Below are 27642 nucleotides of genomic sequence, written 5' to 3'. Positions count from 1 at the left end.
GCCAAGCAATGGTTAAAGAGTGATACTCGCTTGAGTAACTGCCTTAACCAGAGGTGTAACTTGAAGCTCCCGGGCCCCGATGCAAAACTTGTAACAGGGCCCCCAACTATAATGCTTTACTTATAGTACTGGGTTCCCTATATGGATAAGAGAGGCCTTATGGGCCCCCTAAGGCTCCTGGGCCCGGGTACAACCGCATCCCCTGCATCCTCTATAGTTACACCCCTGGCCTTAAGCGAGCATGCTCGCTCATCTCTACTGGGGAATCCTTCTGAAGTGGTATGCCAACCAACATTGTAGGGGAAGGTTGTGTTTAGCAAGTTGTTCAGTTTTTCATCTATATTGTGATGACTGATTTATGCAACAAGTGAAGTCAAATGTGAAAACAATGCTTATTTGTATTTTTCATGTGTGAGTGATTGTGCACAGGGTCAATCAGCCAAAGTTTTTATTTGAAAGTCTTGAAAAGGTTATTCCACGTCGTACAGAGAAAATGTCCCAATTTGTGGCAAACTGGTGACTGGTTCTTTCATAATGACCACACATCTGCCCACACAGTGCTGAGTGTTAAGCAATTTTTGATGAAAAATGGTATGACACTCTTGCCTCACTTTTCATATTCACCCAATCTCACTCTCACTATTTCCTCAAGTTAAGAGACCTCATAGGAAAACATTTTGCCGTTGTTGAAGAGGCGCAAGTACTAAAGAATTTCAATAGAAACAAAATTTTAAAAAATGCTTTGAGCAGTGGAAAAAATGTTTGAACAAATGTATTGCTTCAAATGGAAAATACTTTGAAAGTGACTGAAGTTTCAAAATGTACAAATAGATTATTTTTAATAAAGAATTCCTCATATATAGAGTGAGTTATCTTAGTAAATGCATTTCTTTACTTATCTCCTTCTATGTGATTCACATAAAGATGTCCTTTTAGATATCTTTTGGTGGCTATTGAACTCTGTCAACAGTTCTTCAACATATAAACCCCTAATAGGTTAGTTCACCGGACTCCTAATGATTTATGTTCATGATTCAGAATTTTTAATCACCTGATTTCTCAAATGGAATCTACCATTTTATAGAGCTTGCGAGGTTCCTCTTTGGGTTATTCAGATGGAGGATGTTGAGTTAAAGGATGTTGGCTTGGAAGATATTACCTTGGATAACATCGGCTTGGAGAACGTTGACTTGGATGACCTTGGCTTGGAGGGCATCATCTCTTCATTACAGACCGTTAGGAATAATACTTCTTTGGCCAGTAGACCAAATAAGAAGCCTACATTTTTTACATTGTTATGGAGACACCATGTTTCGTTCATTTCAAGAACTTATAAATAGATAGATAACAGACATTGTAGACTTACATATGAATATTCATTTAGGATACAAGCTGGTTAGAGGGTTCTTGTTCATGGCAACAAGCTTCCCCTTTGGAAATGTTCTTTTGCCACAAACTTATCTAGACAATGATTAGAATTTTCAATATAGGTGACACTCTTTGGTCACACACGTGGTACAGCACATATCTTATGAGACAATGGTGCGGATGTGAATCCACTTGCAGGGGTGAGGTCTAGTGTAACACCTAGAGGAGCCTGAAATGTGAAATTTTGCAGCAGTCTTGTGAAGAAAATGAAAAGCTCCATTTTCGCCAAGCTCTCTCCAGCGCAACTTCTCTTACCTACAGCAATGAAATATTGGACAAAGATTAAAAATTGGTAATTTTCAAGTAATAAAAAAGCATAACATTGTATACCTCCAACCTGGACTGTTTTAAGACATTGGTGGTCCCAGTGCTACAATATTATATATAAAAGGTTCAACCTTTCTCTCCTCACACAGATTTCTCCTAGGTGCTTCCTACAGAGCTGCCCCTCAGAGTGTCAAATACAGATGTCCCCATACAGTTCCTTAGATGACCCCCAAGTGAGTCCTAGATGTACTCCAGAGTGCCTGCCTCAAAAGCTCTTGGGCTGAACTGGGAATCTTACCTTTTGTCCTTAAAATAGGCATGCCCCAACTAGACATGTGTTGAGAATTTATTCAACATCAGTACATGTTGACACCTTGGAATCACTCTTGATAAAATCAACACTGGGAACCATGGTCACTATCACTATAACCTTCGCACATCTTGGGGTACTTCTATTTACCTTTGGGGGTAACAAAAATATAGGGTGGTCCATTGTGCTCTGAACCTTTCAGGGCCCTAAATGCATTGTTCAACTAACTGGACCCTAAATTTTGATGCAATTTAGATAATTACAGCTTTTAATTTGGTGAGGGTTGATGATGAAGCCTTTACTTATTACTCCACCAAAGTGCTAATCACATTTGAGAAGATTACTCACCAGCTGAAAAGGGCATGAAGGCTTCTTTCCTTACAAAATTTCCACTTGAATCAAGGAAGTGTTCTGGGTAAAACTCATCGGCTCTTACAAAATGTTTCTTGTCATAAAGTACGGAGGTCAACAGCGGCATTACCTGTGTCCCCTAGAAATTAGAACATTTGCATAATTTATATTTACAATAGAACTGAATTGATTAGGTTTGACATTTACAGGAGGGAAAGCAACTAAACAATACATTTTGACACCAGTTTCTTTAAGTGCACAAATCAGAGAAAATTTTTTTATGGCAATTCTACCCTGTGTGGATATTTTATAGTTGGAGCTTTCCTGTATGGAAATTAGAGCCGTGACCCCGAAGTGCAGCATAAAATCAAATAAGCAAGTTTTCTGTGGATCAGTTTCAGTGTAAATCTACATTGCAGGTGGAAATCCAGTAAACTGAATGACTTCCAATGAGGCCCGGTTATCGGTGCTAGACTAGACAGGGCCAGGATTTTACTGCCAACCTTGGGGAGTTTTTTGTACAGCAGTACACAGAGTGCACTGTGAAAGGCGTGATTGAGCAAAAACATCCAGCGAAAAGGAATCCTGTGGATGTAAACAATTAATCATTCTCTAGCACGGATGGCCTATAACAACAAACAACTAGTTTGTTTGCCACTGCTTTTCTAAAAGAAAAAAAAAAGTTGAGACTCAGGTGGGCAAAACGAAAACAAAAATTGGATCACTGAGCAGTGGAAAAACACCACCTTATCAGATGGATCAGTATTTCTCTTGCACAATGCTGATGGTGGGTTGGTTATCAGACTTTTGCACAAGCAGCATGAATTGTTGAATGCTTTGTCATGTGCCAGGACTGTGATCTCTGGTTCCCCTCATAGCATCCTCCTGAAAGTTAAGACCCCCTGTGCTGTCACTGTGGTTGCAGACAATATGTCCTCGTATTACACAGGGCATTTCTTAAAGCCTAGCATGCTCTCAACTTTCTTATCCCCAACCAATCCTGACAGGTCTTAGCCTATTGAAGGCTCCCTCTACCTCTAGAGGGTGTCTAACCAATTATGTGCTCTAGTGTGAGAAGCTGCTATGTTGTACTGACTGTTTCCTGGTTTTTATCCGTGCCTGTTCCATTCAGCTTTTCCATTTTCTTGCTCCTAACCTTGGCTTGTTTATTGACCAAACTTACTCTATCTGCTGCCTATGCTGAATCTTGGCCTGATTCATCATTATGCAAGAATTCTGTATGTCCTGATCTCAGCTCAGTTATATTGAGAAGGTACAGGTCCATAATAAATAAAGAATCTGTCTCAAAATGGCCGTTAGATACAAAATGGCTGCTAGATACGAAATGGAGCATTATAAATGTAAATAAGCTCATGTGTAGTAAAACAGCAATGCAAAGCAAAAAAGGTTTAGAGCAGGAGGTACGGTACAGTGTCTAATGATCTGTTTTTATTCTTCCGAGAAACCAAGTCTGGGTGCCTGGTACAATTGTTATCAGAAGAAACTCCCCCACGCCATGAGGTTTGGACGAAGAGACTGATTGTGCTAACAAGACATTACGACCGTCTAAAATCACAAGGGAGGACCAGATAACGCTGGGGAAAGCAGATATTTGAAGGACATTTAATATCTATTTTCACGCTATGCCATTCCTGAACAATGCATGACTCATAATTTCTGTCTAACCCAATGAGATTAACGCTGTGAGTAATAACCCATTCCTTTCCTGTATTAGAACTATACCAAGTGAAAAAATGCGCAGTATGCCCGCCTTATGCAGAGTGAGCTGTATACTTGCCGTGGCTCCACTCTACGTATTTGAGGAAACTGATAACTGTTTTTGAGTTTAGTTCTTGGTTTCTAAGGTGCACCCAGGTACGGACTAATTTGGACCTTAAGACCTGAAAGGTTATGTGACCGTGCAGTGGTCCCTAACAGTATGACCACATTTCTATCTGCTATTCTAATACAATGGTATGGTAACCGTGACCAGTTGGTGTCAATTACCACATAACCAAGACGACTTCTGGATTAATAGTCTGGGGTTCTCTGCAATAAAGTCCAGATCCCAATTGGTGAGGTTAAATGGTGAATTCCAGAGAATCCTAGGTGTTGCCCACAGATCTAGCCATAAACCAAATCAGTTTTATGGCACAGTGGGTCTACATCTACTGTCCTGACACTCTTCGTGTCAGGTGTAAACAATTCAGACTGGTGGAGATGGACTAATGAGTAGGGGATTGCTTTCTTGGCACACCGTACATCATTAAACACCTGTGGATAGACACAACAAATTGTTACAGTTCTGAAGATCAAAAGAGGTTCAATGTGTTACTAGAAGGGTGTCTCTAAAAAGATAGCCTTCAATGTATGTACATGGAACCATAAAGCAGTGTATAGATTGGACTACGTGATCTCATCAATTATGTTTCAGTGAGGCAACAAGTACTCCCTGAGGATTAAGGAGAGGTATGAGCCCATATAAGCTTTAAAGTTTCTTGTAACTTACTTTGGGTAGAAGATATCCTCTGAAGTTAACATCTTGGGTAGTAGCATGTGGGACATTTGTTGGAATAATATTTCCAAAACGCTGAATCTCATGGATGACGGCATCAGTATATGGCATCTGTTTACGATGAATCACTAGGGGCTCAGCTGACCCGATAACTTTCTCAATCTCACTTTGGACTGTTCCTATCATCAACAAAAAAGAGAAATTCATAACAGAAATAAAAAGTTGTGTCATAAGACTGCTCATTATCTTTAAGTAGTCTGATACCAATGTGTAAAAAATTAGTAAAAAGTTGTGTCATCAGTTTTGATCACATTTGTTTAGGGCTTCACTACCTTTAGTCACATGGCAAACTGTGTAATGTAACATATAAACAGTATATACAGTCTCTTACTTTGGATTTCTGGATGTTTTATCATCAGCAAAAGACCCCATCTTAGGGTGGTGGAGGTTGTTTCCATGCCAGCAGCAAAGAGGTCTGAAACGAGTATTGTTAGGTTTTCGTTGCTGAAGTATAATTGTGTTTTTTCCTAAAATATAAAATAATGTATATCACATGCTTGTCAGTGTTGTAATAACAAGATGGAATGTCCTTATGTACAACCCCAATTCCAAAAAAGTTGTGACTCTGTAAAAATTAATAAATGTATTGAAAAAAAAAGAATGCAAAGATGTGGAAAGTGAAACATTTTTCCATTTCATTTTAAAAAATGTACTCATTTACAAATTGATGGCAGCAGCGCTTCTCAATAGAGTTGGGAAAGGGGTAACAAAAGGGTGGAAAAGTCAAGGTCCTTCTGCAACAAAAGCAGCAAAACATAAGGAAACACAAAGAAGCTACACATTATAACACATTAGGATGAACATATAGATTTTTCATCAACCTGTCTTTTTCACTATCTCTGCACCAAGGCCCCACTGTGAAGCTTCAGTGGCTGTCCGACCCAAAAACAGTGCGTACAGTAAGCACTCTCCACAACATCCAAACTTCGCAAACCAGCACAAAACACTATCACAAACTTTATATGTGACAGAGCCATCCCATGCAGATGGATCAATAATGGATTAGCCAAATCAGGTCAAACTGCAACATAATCAGACAAACACGTAATTGGGCAAAATAACATTCGAGGCAATACGTACAGCACAATCTCCTGCTGGCTCAACTAATTCATCTTCGACAGTTGCAAGTGACAAATCACCCAAGATCAATCTAAACACACATCATTCCAATGCAGCCTACCTCCCCGATCCCTACAAAGGAAAACCAATTTGCCTTTCCAAAACATGCCAAAAAATGACAAAACAAAAGCAAGACAGAAAACAGCTCTTCAAAATGAGACACACACAATGAGCCCAGTTGTAGCAATAGATCAAAAGAAAATGTCTGCCAAGTATATCGCTGCACATCCCAAACACGCCAGAAACCTTTCAATGCCTGCCAAACCCAAAACAGGGTAATGTTCTGTAACCCCTTTAACTTAAACAAAAATGACAATGCTGACAACATCCTACCCATCAATGTCACCGAAACACTCTCTACATAAGCCTCAACAAGGAAATTAACTACAGCCTCCAGCAAGTCATCAGGACCCAACTGCATATTCCAATTAATATAATTTCATTCAAGCCATACCGCACTATAGGCAGCTAATCACTGGGGAAGTAATATGATAAAATTGTTACTGAGGTACAGTGGTAGCAGAAGTAGGTTCATAATGTAACAATGTTTTTTAGGTACCGTGATTACTTATGGGGGGAACCTTGAATCTCCTAGGGCTAAATGTAAAATATGTAACAGGACTCCTACCTACCATATGTAATTTTAATACTGGTATCTTCTTATGTGGCAGAGGAATTATTGGGCCCTTTCAGGTACCAGGTCCAAGATGCTATAACTAGCTCTGTGATCTCTAAAGCTAAACCCCTGAAGATAGCACAGAAAACGTCCCTATAGTCCTACATAAAAGAAAACCAACATATTGTGATGTCACCAACAGTTGTTCTAAATTGCAAACTCAGCTCTGTTCAGCTGAATTAGTGCTTCAGTACCTCTTGTTGTTTCACCAAGAATGCATCAATAAGATTCCTCTGGTCATTTACATCCAGTTCTTTCCTCTGGTTGGTGAAGGTCTCTCGAATAAATGCATGCAATTCATCTACATTCCTGACAACTGTTTGTTGGACTGTAGAACACCAGCGCATCACAGATGGAAATGCATTATACAGCTGTAGTGAGAAAAATGCACGAATAGATGTAAAAAAAAAAGCTTTAAAGTGAAGGAAATGTTTGTACTGAATTCTATTTTATTGTTTATTTGCTTCCTAAATGCAAAAAAAAACAATGCAAATAACTGTCTAAATAACCTTCATTAAAAATATCCTAATATTTTACTGTTGTAGAGTCTGTGTAACTCCTCTACATTGCTAGCTCTGTTATAGCCCCTGGTTGTGTGGACTTCCAAATTGGGATAAGGATATCTGGGTGTGTGTAATGGCTGTTTCAGATGTGGGTTACACGATCATGTGTGCACCTAACAGGTCTGGGAAGAAGGAGAAGAAATCAAACAGTGCTGGCCGCACTGCAGGTGGGAGGGCAGAAGATGCTGGTGACAGTAGCCAGCGGCAGAGCAAGGAGAGAGGAGGCACTTCCTAAGATTAATATGGCAGCCATGGGGCCCTTTCTTATTCCTCTGCCTGCCATGTTTAACTGTCAGCCACTGGGATGGTGTCACAGAGTACCTGGTGATGTGACTATAAGGGAAGCCCCTATCCTTTGTTTTGATAATTTAGATGGCTCAGTGTACTGCGACATATAAGTGGTTGGAAAGCCAAGATCTGAGTGGTCTCCATTTTAGGCTGTTGTGGCTGGAGACAAGCTGATTTTCACAGCCATCCTACCATGGGTGCTGGGCAGGCACAACTTCTGTAGTTGTATCATGCTGCATTTTCAAATTTTAGCAAGATAGAAGCATTGCTCCAATGAGCACAGCTGCCACTTCTTTCTGCAAATTGTTGAAGACCCCAAGACACCGACCAATCACATATTGAAGTCATGTTCTGTGAATAGTCCATCAATGTTACAGTATTTCCCGAAGGACCCATTTAAATATAACATGGAGTTCAGCTGCTCACCACACCCATTGGGCCTCCAATTAATTTGACATTTTCATTAATAATCTTCAGAAGCTTCACAAGTGTGGGATCTTCATAAGCAAATCGATGACTCAGTAAGATGGAGACTATTATGTTGGCTACAGCAGCATTTATTATCATGAGGTTATCAAAGGGCTCGCCTACAAATACAAGGGTCAAAATATATTAATTAAATCAGCTGAAGTGTGTGAATTTTCTCAACTTGTAAAATACAATATTTTCTAGTATAAGGAGTCAATGTCCATTCATAGTAAATGGGCAACCATACAGTCACCAATAAAAGCTGAATGGGAATTGCCAATTGGAAAGTGTCATGGGTTTTTTCCATCAACAGGGGCAGAGACATAGCTACAGTAGGGGGTACTGAAGTTACAGTTGCTCTCAGACTCATTTGATTGGACATTGATGACATATCCTAGCATTACCATCATCAAATATGCCAATAATCTCTTTAAGAGTTTGAGAGTAGTAAACTTTGAAATGGTGGTTGGTGCATATGTCCAAGGCCTTTTAAAATAATTTGTGGACAAAATGTTATGATTGTACATTGGGGTGCAGGGTGTAGTCTAGATGGTGTTGCCCAGCTTTACACTACTGATGTCCTATCCTCAGTAAAGGTCATTAATTGTAAATTTGTAGAAGTCTGCCATTCAGGTCCCTCAGTAATAAGCCAGGCCAGTGCCTTACTGTACGGTTGTATTGGGAATGGAGCTGCTTTTTTCCAGCAATATAGCAGCTTCCAACTGGTCATCGGGTAACCTCTGCCTATCTACTATTGATAGCCTATCCTGAAGTGGGTCATTAATAATGGAAAGCAGGACAATTGTGTAAACCTGGTGTCACGTCCATGCGGCACAAGAGCACCGCGCTCAGCGCTGGTGCAGGGTGACCTTCATACTGAACAGAAGAATCATACCCCAATATACTGATTTGATGGTCTACTAACAACGTTGCACAAGTAGACCAGAGGACCATCCAGTGGTTGTGGGTACTGATGTGCTAACAGACACCAGCCATAACAGTGCTCATTACTTCCAGCAGAAGACATTTCTATTTGAAAGTGACCATGGAGCAGATGATGGAGTTCTTAGCTGAATGTTGGACTTTTATCTCCTCGGTACCCCAGGGTAACATTAGCTACTACTTATTATGGTAATTATACATTTAACTCACAAGCAACACATGCACTAAAGTATAATAGAACCGCTCACCAACCTTTATAAGATTTGAACTTTTGCACCAAAAAATCACTTTCTTCGGTAATTTTATTTTCAATGCCTTCCTTCCCCATTCCAAAATCTCGAAGTGTCGACAGAGTGAATCGTCTCATCACTTTCCAATTATCATCATGAGCGAAAGTAACTCCTGAGGACACGAGGGAAAAATAATAGACATACAAGATGGCGAACAACATTTTCCCTACAGATTGAATAGTCAAACATTGTTAAAAATGGAAAACTTTTAACTTAATTAAGTAACATTAGGGCTGAGTGTCCACGGGCGGGACGGAATATCGCGAGTGGGGGAGCACTAATGTCACCATGACTTTCTGCATGTTTAGCTAAAAGGATAGGTTCATTGTGGAGAATCGCAGCATCCACGATTTTTAGACACGAGCAGAAAATCGCTCATGATTTTCTGCTCATGTACATTGGGCTGCGGTTTCCATAGTTATCCTATGGAAAATGTGTCATGCGTGCTCCGCGTGCAATTTATCGCTGCGGATCACGCTACGACAAATCGCCCATGGACTGCCAGCCTTACTGAAAAGTCCAACTAGAATTTTTTGCGATGTGGAAATTTCTAAATACAGGGTTATTCAAAACGAAGGAACAGATTTGGGGATCTAGTAACAAACACACTTCAAATGATAGGCACACAATCTGCAAATGACTGAAAAGAGGAAAAAGGGATTGTTCTCAGTTACAGAAACCAAGTCATCTTGTAGATATGATACCTTTTAATGGCTAACAAAAATACATAATGTTATTGCAAGCTTTTGGATCTTCTCAGAATCCTTCCTCAGCTCAGGCATAATGAAAAGATTTGGATGGGACATCATCCTCTTTTCAGTGATATGCGGATTGAGTTCCTGTGATTGTTCTCAGCAAGAGAAACCAAGTAATCTTGTAAATATGATACCTTTTAATGGCTAACAAAAATACATGATGTTAGTGTGAGCTTCCGAACCAAAGCAGGGTTCTTCCTTAGGCTTAAATAAAATAGATCCAAAGAGGCATGCATATTTATACACACTCATGACACACATATTTATGACAAGGCACAGGCATGGATGTGATTGGTTAGCACTTAAAGGAATACAGCAACAGAAACAGAAACATTTTTAAATCAGGGCTACCCAAATCTGCTCCTTTCTTTTTGAACAAGCCTGTTGCCTCAGACTCTATCAATTCTGTTTTCTATTGTAGGATTATACATTTCCAATCAAACAATTTTCTTTAAGCTAATGGCATGTCAACATGTTGCTAAATTTCACTATTTCTAGCATGGGGTCACACGAGCGTGTTTTCGCACGTACATAGATGCGCACCTACGTATGAGCAAAAACACGTGTGTATGCAGCTGCGCGCTTGTTTTCAATGGAGCCGCGGCTGCTGCCGGCAGCTTTTTAATTTTTTTTTTATTAAACAACGTCACTTTTTATTTTGTCTGTCTAGGTGACTAGAAGCTGCAATCTTTTGATTACTTCTACAGCCATGGCCAAAAACTTTGAAACTGATACCAAATTTTGCTGCTTTGATTTTTTAAATCTTTTAGTAAGATATTTCTACAGAATACTGACCTACAATCATTTTGATGCTTCTATGGTATACTCATACAAATATAAGTTTTTAAACTTTTATTGACAAATGCATCAAATTTAAGCAAAGACCCTTATTTTTCAAGACTTTTGTAATTTGACCTGATATGCTGGATATAAGCTTCTGGCCAAATCCTGACTACTGGCAAACCATTATTGTCTAATCAGTGCTTGGAGTCTAAAGGGAGCTTCATCTATGAAAATAATTTTACTCCAGTCCTCAGCTGTTCATTCCATGTACAGTATTTTCTCTTATGAAGCCCCTTTCAGACTATTCAGGACATCTGGAAAAATGACTGCTCGAAGAAAAGATGAGCGCTACCATGAGTCCTATGTCATGCCAACAGTAAGGCATCCTGGAACCATGTAGAGTTGCTTTTCATCCAAGGGAGTGGGCTCACTCACAATTTTGCTTAAGAACGCTGCCATAAATAAAGAATAGTAGAATTATAGAACGGTAGAGTTGGAAGGGACCTCCAGGGTCACCGGGTCCAACCCCCTACTCCGTGCAGGATTCACTAAATAATCCCAGACAGATATTTGTCCAGCCTTTGTTTGAAGACTTCCATTGAAGGAGAACTCACCACCTCCTGTGGTAAAGTGTTCTACTTATTGATCACCCTCACAAGTTTTTTCTAATATCTAATCTATGTCTCCTCCATTTCAGTTTCATCCCATTGCTTCTAGTCTTTCCTTGTACAAATGAGAATAGGGCTGATCCCTCTGCACTGTGACAGCCCTTCAGATATTTGTAGACAGCTATTACGTCTCCTCTCAGCCTTCTTTTTTGCAAGCTAAACATTCCCAGATCCTTTAACCGTTCTTCATAGGACATGATTTACAGACCATCTTGGTAACTCTTTTCTGACATTGTTCCAGTCTTTCTATGTCTTTTTTAAAGTGGGGTGCCCAGAACTGGACACAATATTAAAAATGAGGTCTGTCTAAGGAAGAGTAGAGGGGGATAATGACCTCATGTGATCTAGACTCTATGCTTCTCTTAATACATCTCAGAAAAGTGTTTGCCTGGTATAAAGGCATCCTTCAAGAGCAACTTCTTCCAACCATCCTGGAGTAATCTGGTGTTGAGCAATGCTTTTTCCAGCATAATTGACTACTGTTTTACAAGACATAAGTGATAAATTAGTGTCCTTAGTGAACAAAATAATCATATGTGGAGTCCATGGCCAGGGAATTCCCTAGATCTCAATCCGATTGAGAACTTGTCATCAATACTCAAAAAGCAGGTGGACAAACAAAAACAAAGAAATTGTGAGAAACTTCAAGCACTGATTAGGCAAGAACATATTGGCATCAGTCAAGATTTGGCCAGAAGCTGATATTCAGTAAAAAGTTTTGAAAAATAAGTCAACACTAAATATTACGTTTTTGTCTAAACTTGTAGTATTAGTCAATAAATGTTAAAAACATATGAAATGTTTATTATTGTACTACAGTATACCTTAGAAATATCTGACTAAGGCTTCCTGCAGACGGGGCGGAAATTCTGCGGCGGGATTTCCTGCGGAATTTCCGCCCCTGGAAGCTGCCATAAGATTGCGTTAACAAACGCAATCCTATGCAGACGGCTGCGATTTGGCCGTGCGAAATCTCACGCGGCAAACAAATCGCGGCATGCCCTATTTCTGTGCGGGGCTTGTCTACAGGTGGTCTAAAGGATCTGAAACACTAAGGCCTCATGTCCACGGGGAAAATCAGGCCCGCCACGGATTCTCCATGCAGAATCCCACAGCGGGTCCCTCATTTTCCAGGGACATGAGGCTAAAAATAAGATTAAACTCACCTGTCCGGACGCTGTGTATCTTCCCTCCGTTGCAGTCGGATCTTCTTACTTTGGCCCTGCGCATGTGCTCGGCACGCCGGCAACGTGCCGTGCGCATGCGCTGGGCACTTCATTTTATTTTTTGAACTCCTGCTCTCCCGCGCTAACGCAGGCCTCAATAGAAGCCTGCGGGAGCCTTCGCCGCGGGAGACTCTCACTAAAATGGAGCATGTCGCGGGTGTTTTCCCGCAGACGCAATCCGCGCCTAAAGGGACAATGACATCCGCAGGTATTTAACTACCTGCGGGTGTCCAACACTGTGGGAAAAACGCTGCAGATTTTAAATCTTATTTTCCCTGTGGACATGAGGCCTAAAGCAGCAAACTTTGTAAAAAAACTAAATTTGTGTTAGCCTCAAAACCTTTGTCTATGGCTGTATAATGCTTTGTCATACTCAGTATAATAGGCAGATACTTCTGGCAAATCTGGAGGCCTTTGACCGTCACCTGACATGAAAACCCATCATCATCCTGCAAGTGCTATTGACCATGGCATCTAAAGGGTTAAACAGCTGTAATTGGAGGTAATTTTGATCCTAGCTGTTATGGGGCATTTGCTGTATTACATAGCTGGCACTCACTGTTAGAGGCATTGTCACAATGCCTATGTGCATGCCATCCACTGGATGTACAATTATGTTCTACTGCAGTAAAAACATCATGGCAGGACACAGTGTTATGCAAATTTGTGGGAGAAGATTAAGGAATTTTGTCCATTGAATAACATTTACCTCCCACATTAATCTTGTAATTCTCATGTGCTGCCTCGTATGCATGGTATTGTAGCAAGCAAAGGTGCTGCTCTGGCACTTCAGGCATTCCTGTTTCCCAAGGCTTAGGGCTCCAGAACTCTAGTCGAGGCAACTGGGGAAGAAGTTTCAGCTCAGAAAATAGTAGTGAGAGAGTGTCCAGAAGTGAGAAGTGTAGTTGCTAGGAGAGTGAGAGTTTGCCATGTGTGGTGAGCTTGATGCTCGTTCGAGTATTAGCGTCCTTGATTGTGCTCGTTACTCGAACGAGCATCAAGCTGTGTTCGACCCTGCCCCAGTTTTTGGCTCCTCCCCGCTGTAACGAGCCTGTTTGGGCCCCTCCCCGCCACGACGCAGTGCGCATCATTGGCAAATTTTTGGTCTGGTAGGGGGAAAGAGAAAGAAAGAGAGAGAGAGAGAAAGAGAGAAAAAGAGAGAGAGACAGAGAGAGAAAGAGAAAGAAAGAGAAAGAGAGAGAGAGAGGGGGAAAAAAAAAAAGCCCGGGACCCGGCGTCCCACATACAAAAATGCTTGAGTCTCCCATTGTAGTCAATGGGGTTCATTACTCGAGTAGAGCTCTCGAATTTTACAAAAAGCTTGACTCGAATAACGCGGATCCGAGCATCTGGGTGCTCGCTCATCTCTAGTGGTGAAGTAATCCCCATTAATCACCTTCAGTATCCTGGAAGTAGTACCTGAGATGTGTCAAGAAAGAGGAACTTAAATTTACTACAGTGGTAAAGCAAATACAGAGGATATCTTCCCTTAATAATCTACTTTTCATCTTTTATACACATAGTGTCAGGGGTCACATGACATATTTGGTGGCCACATGACTGACATTCATTACTATGAACAGACAATTGCTCATATAGGGTCTACTGCACTGATATAAAAAAAAGTATACAAAGAGAATTTTAAATACATGCATATTAGAGAATTGTATGATTTCCCATTATATAGCTAAAGAAATGTTGAAAGTGGAAAGGTCCTTTAAATGGGTTGTACCACAATTCCAAGTTATTCTCTATATACAGGATAGGGGACACAATGGTCTCACTGATAAGATGCCTTCCGATCTCAGGAATGGGACTCCAGTGTCTTGTGCTGCCTGTCACTGCCGGTCACTCCCCCCCCTCCCTCGCAGTGATGTCCCTGTGATTGAAGAGCTGGCTGAGCATGCACAGTGAGCTCTCAATTAACTTCAATAGGACTGACAGAGATACCTGAATGGGTGTGGTTCTGCTATCTTAGCAGTACTTTGAAAGCAAATGAAGCATTAGTACATATGCGTGACCAGCTCTTCATACAGTCTCCATCTCACTTCAAGGTGTCCGGTGAGGAGAATGGGGGACACGGCAACTGACATTTTCCCCAAAATTAGCGGTTTTCCAAACTGGACAACTTTTCAGATCTGAAATGAACTAGGAGGAAAAATCAACTAACCAATCAGTGTTAATAACCAGATATTTACCGTATCCCTTTGTTATTTCATGAAAAAGTGGCACTTTTGCTCTTCCCGAAAATTCATCTGCATGATTCACAAGAGCGTCTTTCACTGCCTCGTATCCACATAGTACAACAACTTTTTCTTCCCCTAGTTTTATCGTGTAAACCGGTCCATACTTCTTAGAGAGCTGCGAAGTGAAGCGGGGTAAAGCTATTAATTTGGATATAAGGCCGGGATGGTTCAAATAAACTTATAGTACATTTGGCAGAGCTTTTAGTGAGCAGTAGAGCCCATTAACCCCTTAATGACATGGCCTATTTTGGCATTGAGGACCAAGCGATTTTTTGGTATTTTTCCATCTCCATTTTTCAAAAGCCATAACTTTTTTATTTTTCCGTGGACGCGGCCGTATAAGGGCTTGTTTTTTGCGTGGCGAGCTGTAGTTTTTATCGGTGCCACTTTTGGGTACATAGACAATATCGTAAAATGTTTTAATTTTTTTTTTTATGATAACAGGGAGAGAAAACACATCAATTCAGCCATAGATTTGTTTTTCTTTTTTTTACAGCGTTAATCATGCAGCATAAATGACACACTAAATTTTTTCTGCGGGTCGGTACGGTAACAACGATACCAAAATTGTTATATTTTTTTTAGGTTTTTACACTTTTTGCAATAAAACCCCCTTTTTTTTGGAAATTTTTTTTTCCTCTATAGCTGCATTCAAAGTCCTGTAACTTTTTTATTTTTCTATGTACGGAGCTCTATGAGGGCTTATTTTTTACGAGACGAGCTGTAGTTTTTATTGGTACCATTTTGGGGAATGTACAGCTTTTTTGATCACTTTTATTGCATTTTTTGGGAGGCAAAATGCTAAAAATTAGCATTTTGCATCTGTTTTTTAGCGTTGTTTTTTACGCTTTTTATCGTACAAAATAAAAAGTGTGTTCAACTTTTTGTACACTTCGTTACGGACGTGTCAATACTAAACATGAGGGGTTTTAATTTTTTTCCCCTTTTTTTATGCTAATATTAGACAAAGCATAAAAAAAGGGTTTTTTAAATTTTTTTTTTACATTTTTCTTTTTTTACACTTTTCTTTTCTTTTTTTTATACTATTTGAGTCCCTCTGAGGGACTTACAACACTGTGCCTATGATCGCTGTTATAAGGCATGGCAGAGCTACTGCTCTGCCATGCCTTATCGCTTATACAGCGATTATAGGCACAGGCAATACAGGACGCCAGTGTCTGGCGTCCTGTTGCCATGACAACAGGCCGGGCTCTCGCGATGAAATCGCGAGCTCCGGCCGGAGACATAGAGGGAGCGCGATCCCTCTGTGAACTCTTTTTCCTGCCGCGATCTACTTAGATCGCGGCAGGGAAGGGGTTAACAGCGGGCGGCGCATCTCCAATGCCCCCCCGCTGTTGCAGCGGGACGCCGGCTGCGACTGACAGCCGGCTCCCACTTCGGGATAGCGCTGGATCTTATGTGATCCCGCGCTATCTCCAGGACGTACCGGTACTCCCTGTTGCGGGAAGTACCAGGCTGCCAGGACATACCGGTACGTCCTGGAGCGGGAAGGGGTTAAGAGTTTTACCAAAGAACCATATAATTTATGAATACACTTGTGCCGCCAATAGCAGCTGATACTAGGATGGAGGCATACCCCGCAACATGGGCCCTGCCCTTTCCTATAGCTCCCCACATTTTCCACTTTGCCTATCATATACATCTTCTGCCCCTGTACCTCCTTATCACCCCCCATGTTCTGTGTCCTAATAATTAACCCCTTTAGGACATGGCCTATTTTGGCGTTGAGTATCAAACGATTTTTGGTATTTTTTCATCTCCATTCAAAAGCCATTTTTAATTTTTCCGTCGATGCGGCCATATAAGGGCCTGTTTTTTGCGTGGCGAACTATAGTTTTTATTGGTACCATTTTTGGATACATAGACTATATTGTAAAACTTTTAGTATTTTTTTATGATCGCAGGGAGAAAAAACTCATCAATTCTGCCATAGATTTTTTTTTAAAGTGTTAATTATGCAGCATAAATGACACACCACATCTTAGATTTTTTTACGTTTTTCCACTTTTCCACAATAAAAACTAGAGATGAGCGAACATCAAAATGCTCGGGTGCTCGTTACTCGGGACGAAATTATCGCGATGCTCGAGGGTTCGTTTCGAGTAACGAACCCCATTGAAGTCAATGGGTGACCTGAGCATTTTTGTATATTGCCGATGCTCGCTAAGGTTTTCATTTGTGAAAATCTGGGCAATTCAAGAAAGTGATGGGAACGACACAGAAACGGATAGGGCAGGCGAGGGGCTACATGTTGGGCTGCATCTCAAGTTCCCAGGTCCCACTATTAAGCCACAATAGCGGCAAGAGTGGGCCCCCCCCCTCCCAACAACTTTTAATTCTGAAAAGCCCTCATTAGCAATGCATACCTTAGCTAAGCACCACACTACCTCCAACAAAGCACAATCACTGCCTGCATGACACTCCGCTGCCACTTCTCCTGGGTTACATGCTGCCCACAACCCCCCCCCCCCCGCACGACGCAGTGTCCACAGCGCACACCAAAGTGTCCCTGCGCAGCCTTCAGCTGCACTCATGCCACACCACCCTCATGTCTATTTATAAGTGCGTCTGCCATGAGGAGGAACCGCAGGCACACACTGCAAAGGATTGGCATGGCTAGGCAGCGACCCTCTTTAAAAGGGGCGGGGCGATAGCCCACAATGCTGTACAGAGGCAATGAGAAATATAATCCTGTGCCACCGCCATCAGGAGCTGCTCACGTGGGCATAGCAATGGGGAACCTATGTGCCACACACTATTCATTCATTCATTCTGTCAAGGTGTCTGCATGCCCCAGTCAGACCGCGATTTTTTATAAATAGTCACAGGCAGGTACAACTCCGCAATGGGAATTCCGTGTGCACCCACAGCATGGGTGGCTCCCTGGAACCCACCGGCTATACATAAATGTATCCCATTGCAGTGCCCTGGACAGCAGAGCTAACGTTAGATTAAATGCAGGTGGGCTTCGGCCCACACTGCATGCCCCAACCTGACCGGGGTTTTTAATTCATAGACACAGGCAGGTACAACTCCCTGTGGACCCACAGCATGGGTGGGTGCCAGGAAGCCACCGGCGGTACATAAATATATCCCATTGCATTGCCCATCATAGCTGAGGTAATGTCATGTTTAATGCTGGTGGGCTTCGGCCCACACTGCATGCCCCAGTCAGACTGGGGTTCTTTAGAAGTAGACACATGCAGTTACAACTCCCTGTGGACCCACAGCATGGGTGGCTCCCTGGAACCCACCGGCGGTACATAAATATATCCCATTGCAGTGCCCAGCACAGCTGATGTAACGTCAGCTTTAATGCAGGTGGGCAAAAAATTAATTGGATTACACTGTAGGCGAGGGCCCCAAAAAATTGGTGTACCAACAGTACTAATGTACGTCAGAAAAATTGCCCATGCCCAACCAAGAGGGCAGGTGAAACCAATTAATCGCTTTGGTTAATGTGGCTTAATTTGTAACTAGGCCTGGAGGCAGCCCAGTTAAAATAAAAATTGGTTCAGGTGAAAGTTTCAACGCTTTAATGAGCATTGAAACGTATAAAAATTGTTTACAAAAATTATATGACTGAGCCTTGTGGGCCTAAGAAAAATTGCCCTGGCGTGATTACGTCAGGTTTCAGGAGGAGGAGGATGAATATGAATGAGTTTTTGATGGTGATAGAGAACAATGCTTCCATCCGCGGGTGCAGCCTACGTATTGTTTAGGTATCGCTGCTGTCCGCTGGTGGAGAAGAGAAGTCTGGGGAAATCCAGGCTTTGTTCATCTTGATGAGTGTAAGCCTGTCGGCACTGTCGGTTGACAGGCGGGTACGCTTATCCGTGATGATTCCCCCAGCCGCACTAAACACCCTCTCTGACAAGACGCTAGCCGCAGGACAAGCAAGCACCTCCAGGGCATACAGCGCGAGTTCAGGCCACGTGTCCAGCTTCGACACCCAGTAGTTGTAGGGGGCAGAGGCGTCGCCGAGGACGGTCGTGTGATCGGCTACGTACTCCTTCACCATCCTTTTACAGTGCTCCTGCCGACTCAGCCTTGACTGGGGACCGGTGACACAGTCTTGCTGGGGAGCCAGAAAGCTGTCAAAGGCCTTAGAGAGTGTTCCCCTGCCTGTGCTGTACATGCTGCCTGATCTCTGTGCCTCCCCTGCTACCTGGCCCTCGGAACTGCGCCTTCGGCCACTAGCGCTGTCGGATGGGAATTTTACCATCAGCTTTTCCGCCAGGGTCCTGTGGTATAGCATCACTCTCGAACCCCTTTCCTCTTTGGGTATGAGAGTGGAAAGGTTCTCCTTATACCGTGGGTCGAGCAGTGTGTACACCCAGTAATCCGTAGTGGCCAGAATGCGTGTAACGCGAGGGTCACGAGAAAGGCATCCTAACATGAAGTCAGCCATGTGTGCCAGGGTACCTGTACGCAACACATGGCTGTCCGCACTAGAAAGATCACTTTCAGGATCCTCCTCCTCCTCCTCAGGCCATAAACGCTGAAAGGATGACAGGCAAGCAGCATAGGTACCCTCAGCAGTGGGCCAAGCTGTCTCTTCCCCCTCCTCCTCATCCTCCTCATGCTCCTCCTCCTCTTCCTCAACGCGCTGAGATATAGACAGGAGGGTGCTCTGACTATCCAGCGACATACTGTCTTCCCCGGCTCTGTTTCCGAGCGCAAAGCGTCTGCCTTTATGCTTTGCAGGGAACTTCTCAAGAGGCATAGCAGAGGAATGGTGACGCTAATGATTGCAGCATCGCCGCTCACCATCTGGGTAGACTCCTCAAAGTTTCCAAGGACCTGGCAGATGTCTGCCAACCAGGCCCAGTCTTCTGTAAAGAATTGATGAGGCTGACTCCCACTGCACCGCCCATGTTGGAGTTGGTATTCCACTATAGCTCTACGCTGCTCATAGAGCCTGGCCAACATGTGGAGCGTAGAGTTCCATCGTGTGGGCACGTCGCACAGCAGTCGGTGCACTGGCAGATGAAACCGATGTTGCAGGGTGCGCAGGGTGGCAGCGTCCGTGTGGGACTTGTGGAAATGTGCGCAGAGCCGGCGCACCTTTCTGAGCAGGTCTGACAAGCGTGGGTAGCTTTTCAGAAAGCGCTGAACCACCAAATTAAAGACGTGGGCCAGGCATGGCACTTGCGTGGGGCTGCCGAGCTGCAGAGCCGCCACCAGGTTACGGCCGTTGTCACACACGACCATGCCCGGTTGGAGGCTCAGCGGCGCAAACCAGCGGTCGGTCTGCTCTGTCAGACCCTGCAGCAGATCGTGGGCCGTGTGCCTCTTCTCTCCTAAGCTGAGTAGTTTCAGCACGGCCTGCTGACGCTTGCCCACCGCTGTGCTGCTACGCCGCGCGACACCGACTGCTGGCGACGTGCTGCTGCTGACACATCTTGATTGCGAGACAGAGGTTGCGTAGGAGGAGGAGGAGGAGGGTAGTTTAGTGGAGGAAGCATACACTGTCGCAGATACCACCACCGAACTGGGGCCCGCAATTCTGGGGGTGGGTAGGACGTAAGCGGTCCCAGGCTCTGACTCTGTCCCAGCCTCCACTAAATTCACCCAATGTGCCGTCAGGGAGATATAGTGGCCCTGCCCGCCTTACTTGTCCACGTGTCCGTTGTTAAGTGGACCTTGGCAGTAACCGCGTTGGTGAGGTCGTGGTCGTGCAGGGCTGGGACGGCACATCGGGAAAAGTAGCGGCGACTGGGAACTGAGTAGCGCGGGGCCACCGCCGCCATCATACCTTTGAAAGCCTCAGTTTCCACAACCCTATACGGCAGCATCTTCAGGCTGATAAATTTGGCTATGTGCACGTTTAACGCTTGAGCGTGCGGGTGCGTGGCGGCGTACTTGCGCTTGCGCTCCAACACTTGCGCTAGCGACGGCTGGACGGTGCGCTGAGAAACATTGTTGGATGGAGCCGAGCACAGCGGAGGTGAGGGTGTGGGTGCAGGCCAGGAGACGGTAGTGCCTGTGTCCTGAGAAGGGGGTTGGATCTCAGTGGCAGGTTGGGGCACAGGGGGAGAGGCAGCGGTGCAAACCGGAGGTGGTGAACGGCCTTCGTCCCACCTTGTGGGGTGCTTGGCCATCATATGTCTGCGCATGCTGGTCGTGGTGAGGCTGTTGGTGGTGGCTCCCCGGCTGATCTTGGCGCGACAAAGGTTGCACACCACTGTTCGTCGGTCGTCGGCACTCTCATTGAAAAACTGCCAGACCTTTGAGCACCTCGGCCTCTGCAGGGTGGCATGGCGCGAGGGGGCGCTTTGGGAAACAGTTGGTGGATTATTCGGTCTGGCCCTGCCTGTACCCCTGGCCACCGCACTGCCTCTTCCAACCTGCCCTGCTGCTGCACTTGCCTCCCCCTCTGAAGACCTGTCCTCAGTAGGCGTAGCAAACCAGATGGGGTCAGTCACCTCATCGTCCTGCTGCTCTTCCTCCTAATCCTCTGTGCGCTCCTCCCTCGGACTTACTCCAATTACTACTACCTGAGTGATAGACAACTGTGTCTCATCGTCATCGTCCTCCTCACCCACTGAAAGCTCTTGAGACAGTTGCCGGAAGTCCCCAGCCTCATCCCCCGGACCCCGGGAACTTTCCAAAGGTTGGACATCGGTCACGGCAAACTCCTCCGGTGGGAGAGGAACCATTGCTGGCCATTCTGGGCAGGGGCCCAGGAACAGTTCCTGGGAGTCTGCCTGCTCCTCAGAATGTGTCATTGTAATGGAGTTAGGAGGCTGGGAGGAAGGAGGAGCAGCAGCCAGAGGATTCAGAGTTGCAGCAGTGGACGGCGCAGAACTCTGGGTGGTCGATAGATTGCTGGATGCACTTTCTGCCATCCACGACAGGACCTGCTCACACTGCTCATTTTCTAATAAAGGTCTACCGCGTGGACCCATTAATTGTGAGATGAATGTGGGGACGCCAGAAACGTGCCTCTCTCCTAATCCCGCAGCAGTCGGCTGCAATACACCTGGATCTGGGGCTCGGCCTGTGACCACACCCTGACTTGGGCCTCCGTGTCCTCGCCCGCGTCTACGTCCTCTAGGCCTACCCCTACCCCTCAGCATGGTGTATTAGCAGTAGTGCAGAAACAGAACGCTGTAATTAAATGTGCCACTTATTGGCCTGTGGTTGGAGGCTGAATTTTGCGCAAGCCTGCTATAACACTTAGCTGGCTGCGTATGAATTAGGACAACTACCCCCAGCAGAGACCCAGTACACTTGTGGACAGGAATACAGCGGTGATGTAAGAGGCAACACAGAGGCAGGAAAGAATTTTGCACAAGCCTGCTGTAACACTTAGCTGGCTGCATATGAATTAGGACAACTACCCCCAGCAGAGACCCAGTACACTGAGGACGGTCACAGGCAGCCCAAAATAGATTTTTTTCCCCAAATGTTTTTGGAAAGGCCCACTGCCTATATACACTAAATATGTCTTCTGTCCCTGCCTCACCACTACTGGCCCTGGACAATGTAAAATTACTGCAGGACGCAATGCTCTGCACGGCCGATATACAAAAAAAAGAAAATGTGCAACACTGCAAAAAGCAGCCTCCACACTACTGCACGTGGTTAGATGTGGCCCTAAGAAGGACCGTTGGGGTTCTTGAAGCCTTAAATAACTCCTAACGCTCTCCCTATAGCAGCTCCGGCACCAGCAGCACTGTCCCTGAACTATGTCAGAATGCATCTGTGGCGAGCCGTGGGAGGGGCCGATTTATATACTCGGGTGACACCTGATCTCGCCAGCCACTCACTGCAGGGGGGTGGTATAGGGCTTGAACGTCGCAGGGGGAAGTTGTCATGCCTGCCCTGTCTTTCTATTGGCCAGAAAAGCGCGCTAACGTCTCAGAGATGAAAGTGAAAGTAACTCGAACATCGCGTGGTACTCGCTTCTAGTAATGAGCATCTCGAACACGCTAATACTCGAACGAGTATCAAGCTCGGACGAGTACGTTCGCTCATTTATATACATAAAATTGAATGTATGCGTGTGTGTGTGTCTGTCTGTCTGTGTGTGTGTCTGTTTATCCTTTATGCGCTACTACACCATTCATCCGATCGCCATGACACTTTGGGAAGTTGTTGAGTACACTCCTGGGAAGATTATAGGCATAGTACAACTATCCTACGATAAATGGCGCGCGTGCGAGCGTCGTCGACAGTTACGCCCCCCCCCCCCACGTAGATCGTTCGATTTCCATCACTGCCACTAATTCTCTTACTTCTCAATGTTGTAGAAACATGAAATTTGGCACGAGCATTGATTATGTCATAAATAGGAAAAGCAAATGGGTCCCAACTCAATTATTCAATTCTAAGCACCAAAGAATTAGCGTCCAAATTTTACATACGGAATCTAATTTTCTCGCTTCCCAATGTCATAGAAACATGAAATTTGGCACGGGCATTGAATATGTCATAAATAGGAAACGCTAATCGGTCCCAACTCGATTATTCAATTCTATGCGCCAAAGAATTAGCGTCCAAATTTTACGTACGGAATCGAATTCTCTCGCTTCCCAATGTAATAGAAACGTGAAATTTGGCAGGAAAATTGATTATGTCATAAATAGGAAAAGCTAATGGGTCCCAACTCCATCATTCAATTCTATGCGCCAAAGAATTAGCGTCCAAATTTTACATACGGAATCTAATTTTCTCGCTTCCCAGTGTCATAGAAACTTAAAATTTGGCACGAGCATTGATTATGTCATAAATAGGAAAAGTTAATGGGTCCCAACTCGATTATTCAATTCTAAGCGCCAAAGAATTAGCGTCCAAATTTTACGAACGGAATCTAATTTTCTCGCTTCCCAGTGTCATAGAAACATGAAATTTGGCACGGGCATTGAATATGTCATAAATAGGAAACGCTAATCAGTCCCAACTCGATTATTCAATTCTATGCGCCAAAGAATTAGTGTCCAAATTTTACGTACGGAATCGAATTCTCCCGCTTCCCAATGTAATAGAAACGTGAAATTTGGCAGGAGCATTGATTATGTCATAAATAGGAAAAGCTAATGGGTCCCAACTCCATTATTCAATTCTATGTGCAAAAGAATTAGCGTCCAAATTTTACGTACAGAATGTAATTTTCTCACTTTCCGGTGTCATAGAAACGTGAAATTTGGCAGGAGCATTGATTATGTCATAAATAGGAAAAGCTAATGGGTCCCAACTCGATTATTCAATTCTATGCGCAAAAGAGTTAGCGTCCAAATTTTGCGTACGGAATGTAATTTTCTCACATAGAAACTTAAAATTTGGCACGGGCATTGAATATGTCACAAATAGGAAACGCTAATGGGTCCCAACTCGATTATTCAATTCCAGGCGCAAAAGAATTGGCGTCCAAATTTTACGTACGGAATCTAATTTTCTCGCTTCCCAATGTCATAGAAACTTGAAATTTGGCATGAGCATTGATTATGTCATAAATAGGAAAAGTTAATGGGTCCCAACTCGATTATTCAGTTTTAAGCGCAAAACAATTGGCGTCCAAATTTTACGTACGGATTCGAATTTTCTCACTTCCCGATGTAATAGAAACTTGAAATTTGGCACGAGCATTGATTATGTCATAAATAGGAAAAGTTAATGGGAAGTTGTTGAGTACACTCCTGGTAAGATTACTGGCATAGTACATCTATCCTACGATAGGTGCCGCGCGTACGAGCGTCGTCGACAGTTATGCCCCCCCAGACAAAGATCGTTTGATTTCCATCTCAAGCACAAAAGCAAAAGGCATTACGAGCAACAGGATGCGTGTTCAACTACAAAATGATGCATCCGCCGAACGTATCACAAACAATTCCTGGATATTGAGAATGCTGTGGTAAAATAAAAGCTGTGCTGTGATTGGTTGCTATATATTATACCGCTGAGGTAAAATGAATGCTGCGTTGTGATTCATTGCTACTTTTTATATTGCTGAGGCAGAATAAAAGTTGCGCTGTGATTGGTTGTTATTTCTCTTACTGCTGAGGTAACATGAAAGCTGGACTGTGATTGGTTGTTATATTTTATACTGCTGAGGTAACATATAAGCTGCGCTGTGATTGGGTGTTATATATTATACCACTGAGGTAACATGAAAGCTGCGCTGTGATTGGGTGTTTTATATTATAAAGCTGAGGTAACATGAAAGCTGCGCTGTGATTGGTTGTTATATATTATACCACTGAGGTAACCTAAAAAAGCTGCACTGTGATTGGTTGTTATCTAGATATATAAAAACGAATGTATGTATGTCTGTCTTCGCAGCAACGCGCGACAGGTAAGCTAGTCTCTAATAAAACCCCTTTTTTTTAAAAAAATATTATTTTTTTCTAAATCGCTGCATTCAAAGTCCTATAACTTTTTTATTTTTCTATGGACGGAGCTATCTGAGGGCTTATTTTTTGTGAGATGAACTGTAGTTTTTATTGGTAGCATTTTGGAGTACATAGGTTTTTTTATCACTTTTATTGCATTTTTTGGGAGGCAAAATGCTAAAAATAAGCATTTTGCCTTAGTTTTTTAGCGTTTTTTTTTAAACGTTTTTTGCCGTGCAGGATAAAAAGCATGTTGTACGCGTCGTTATGGATGTTTTTTTTAAAACTTTTTTTTTACATTTTTATTTTATGTATTTTATTTTTCACTTATTTTTACACCATCTGGGTCCCTTTGAGGGACTTACACTGCAGGGCTGAAGATCGCTACGATAATGCATAGAAGGACTTCTCTACTGCCATGCCTTATCACTTATTATAGCAATCTTAGGCAATGGCAATACAGGACACCAGTATCTGGCATCCTGTTGCCATAGCAACGAGCCGAGCTCTCGCAATGTTATCGCGAGAGCTGGCTGAAGTCACAGAGGGAGCGTGCTCCCTCTGTGAACCCTTTCCCTGCCGCAATCTACTTGGGTTGTGGAAGGGAAGGGGTTAACAGCGAGTGGGAGCATCTCCGATGCCCCCCGCTGTCGCAGCGGGAGGCCGGTTACTAGTGACAGCCGACTCCCGCTGCAGGTTAGCGCAAGATCTGCTATGATCTCGCGCTATCCCTATGACGTATGGGTATGTCATTTTGAGGGAAGTACCCTGCTCCCATGACGTACCCTTACATCATGGGGATGGCAGGGGTTAAATTCCATATGTAATTTTCATACTGTTTTGTGTTCTCCTGTGCCTCATCTCCTGCCCATGTACCTCCTGTGTCACCCCCACCCCGTCTCTTCCCAAATAGTTGTATACCACATAGAATTGTTGTCTTATATTGTGTTCCCCCATGCTTTGTAAGCACTGCAGAATAAGTTGGCGCTATACAGATAAAGATTATTACAAATAAAGATTATTATTAGTGAGACTTCCATGAACAATTACTCACTTGTAGAAGCCCTTTAACTAACAATTGGGTATATAAATTTGCAATATTAAAAGCAAATCTAGAAGTTTACCAGATCCAAATCCTGCATGTTATAATCAGTACACATAAATATATTATATATATATATATATATATATATATATATATATATATATATACACACTAGCTGATATACCCAGCCTCGCCCGAGTTAATTTGGTACTGGTGTTTATCTGGTGTTCATACGGAAAGTCGTCGTTACTTTAGAGATACCAAGGAAAAAAATATGTTCACCATTTTGCATGGTTCTTTGCTTTACCCAGGAAACACCACATGAAGGTAACCATGCAACTTTTCCTTTATATAAAATTACATCAGGAAGTGAGAGAATTAGATTACGTATGTAAAATTTGGACGCTAATTCTTTTACGCTTAGAATTGAATAATTGAGTTGGGACCCATTTGCTTTTCCTATGTATGACATAATCAATGCCCGTGCCGAATTTGAAGTTTCTATGACATCGAGAAGTGAGAGAATTAGATTATGTATGTAAAATTTGGACGCTAATTCTTTTGCGCTTAAAATTGAATAATGGAGTTGGGACCCATTAACTTTTACTATTTATGACATAATCAATGCCCGTGCCAAAATTCAAGTTTCTATGACACCAGGAACTGAGAGAATTAGATTCCGTACATAAAATTTGGACGCTAATTCTTTTGCGCTTAGAATTGAATAATCGAGTTGGGACCCATGAACTTTTCCTATTTATGACATAATCAATGCCCGTGCCAAATTTCAAGTATCTATGACACCGGGAAGTGAGAGAATTAGATTTCATACGTAAAATGGACGCTAAATTGTTTGCGCTTAGAACTGAATAATCGTGTTGGGACCCATTAGCTTTTCCTATTTATGACATAATAATCAATGCTCGTGCCAAATTTCAAGTGAGAGAATTAGATTACGTACCTAAAATTTGGACGCTAATTCTTTTGCGCTTAGAATTCAATAATCGAGTTGGGAGCCATTAACTTTTCCTATTTATGACATAATCAATGCTCGTGCCAAATTTCAAGTTTCTATGACATTGGGAAGTGAGAGAATTAGATTACGTGCGTAAAATTTGGACGCTAATTCTTTTGTTCTTAGAATTGAATAATCGAGTTGGGACCCATGAGCTTTTCCTATTTATGACATAATCAATGTTCGTGCCACATTTCGAGGTTCTATGACATTGGGAAGTGAGGGAATTAGATTCCGTACGTAAAATTTGGATGCTAATTCTTTTGCGC

The 27642-nt window shown here is 43.2% G+C and overlaps 1 protein-coding gene across 1 annotated transcript in view; it reads right to left on the bottom strand.

Moving 5' to 3' along the window:
- Positions 1-1504: 1504 nt before the first annotated feature.
- Positions 1505-27642, bottom strand: part of LOC136620922 (cytochrome P450 2C5-like) — a 99846-nt gene continuing 73708 nt past the window's right edge. Inside the window, exons 5-12 of the mRNA XM_066596001.1 lie at positions 14908-15070; positions 9240-9389; positions 8004-8164; positions 6921-7097; positions 5263-5398; positions 4866-5050; positions 2354-2495; positions 1505-1683 (exon numbers count right to left, since the gene is read on the bottom strand). Of these exons, the coding sequence (XP_066452098.1) occupies positions 1505-1683; positions 2354-2495; positions 4866-5050; positions 5263-5398; positions 6921-7097; positions 8004-8164; positions 9240-9389; positions 14908-15070 (1293 nt within the window). The remainder of the gene's footprint in view (positions 1684-2353; positions 2496-4865; positions 5051-5262; positions 5399-6920; positions 7098-8003; positions 8165-9239; positions 9390-14907; positions 15071-27642) is intronic.

The sequence above is a fragment of the Eleutherodactylus coqui genome, chromosome 1 (assembly GCF_035609145.1).
Source record: "Eleutherodactylus coqui strain aEleCoq1 chromosome 1, aEleCoq1.hap1, whole genome shotgun sequence".
NCBI classification, from domain to species: Eukaryota; Metazoa; Chordata; class Amphibia; order Anura; family Eleutherodactylidae; genus Eleutherodactylus; species Eleutherodactylus coqui.
This window is presented reverse-complemented; position numbering and strand designations above follow the sequence as displayed.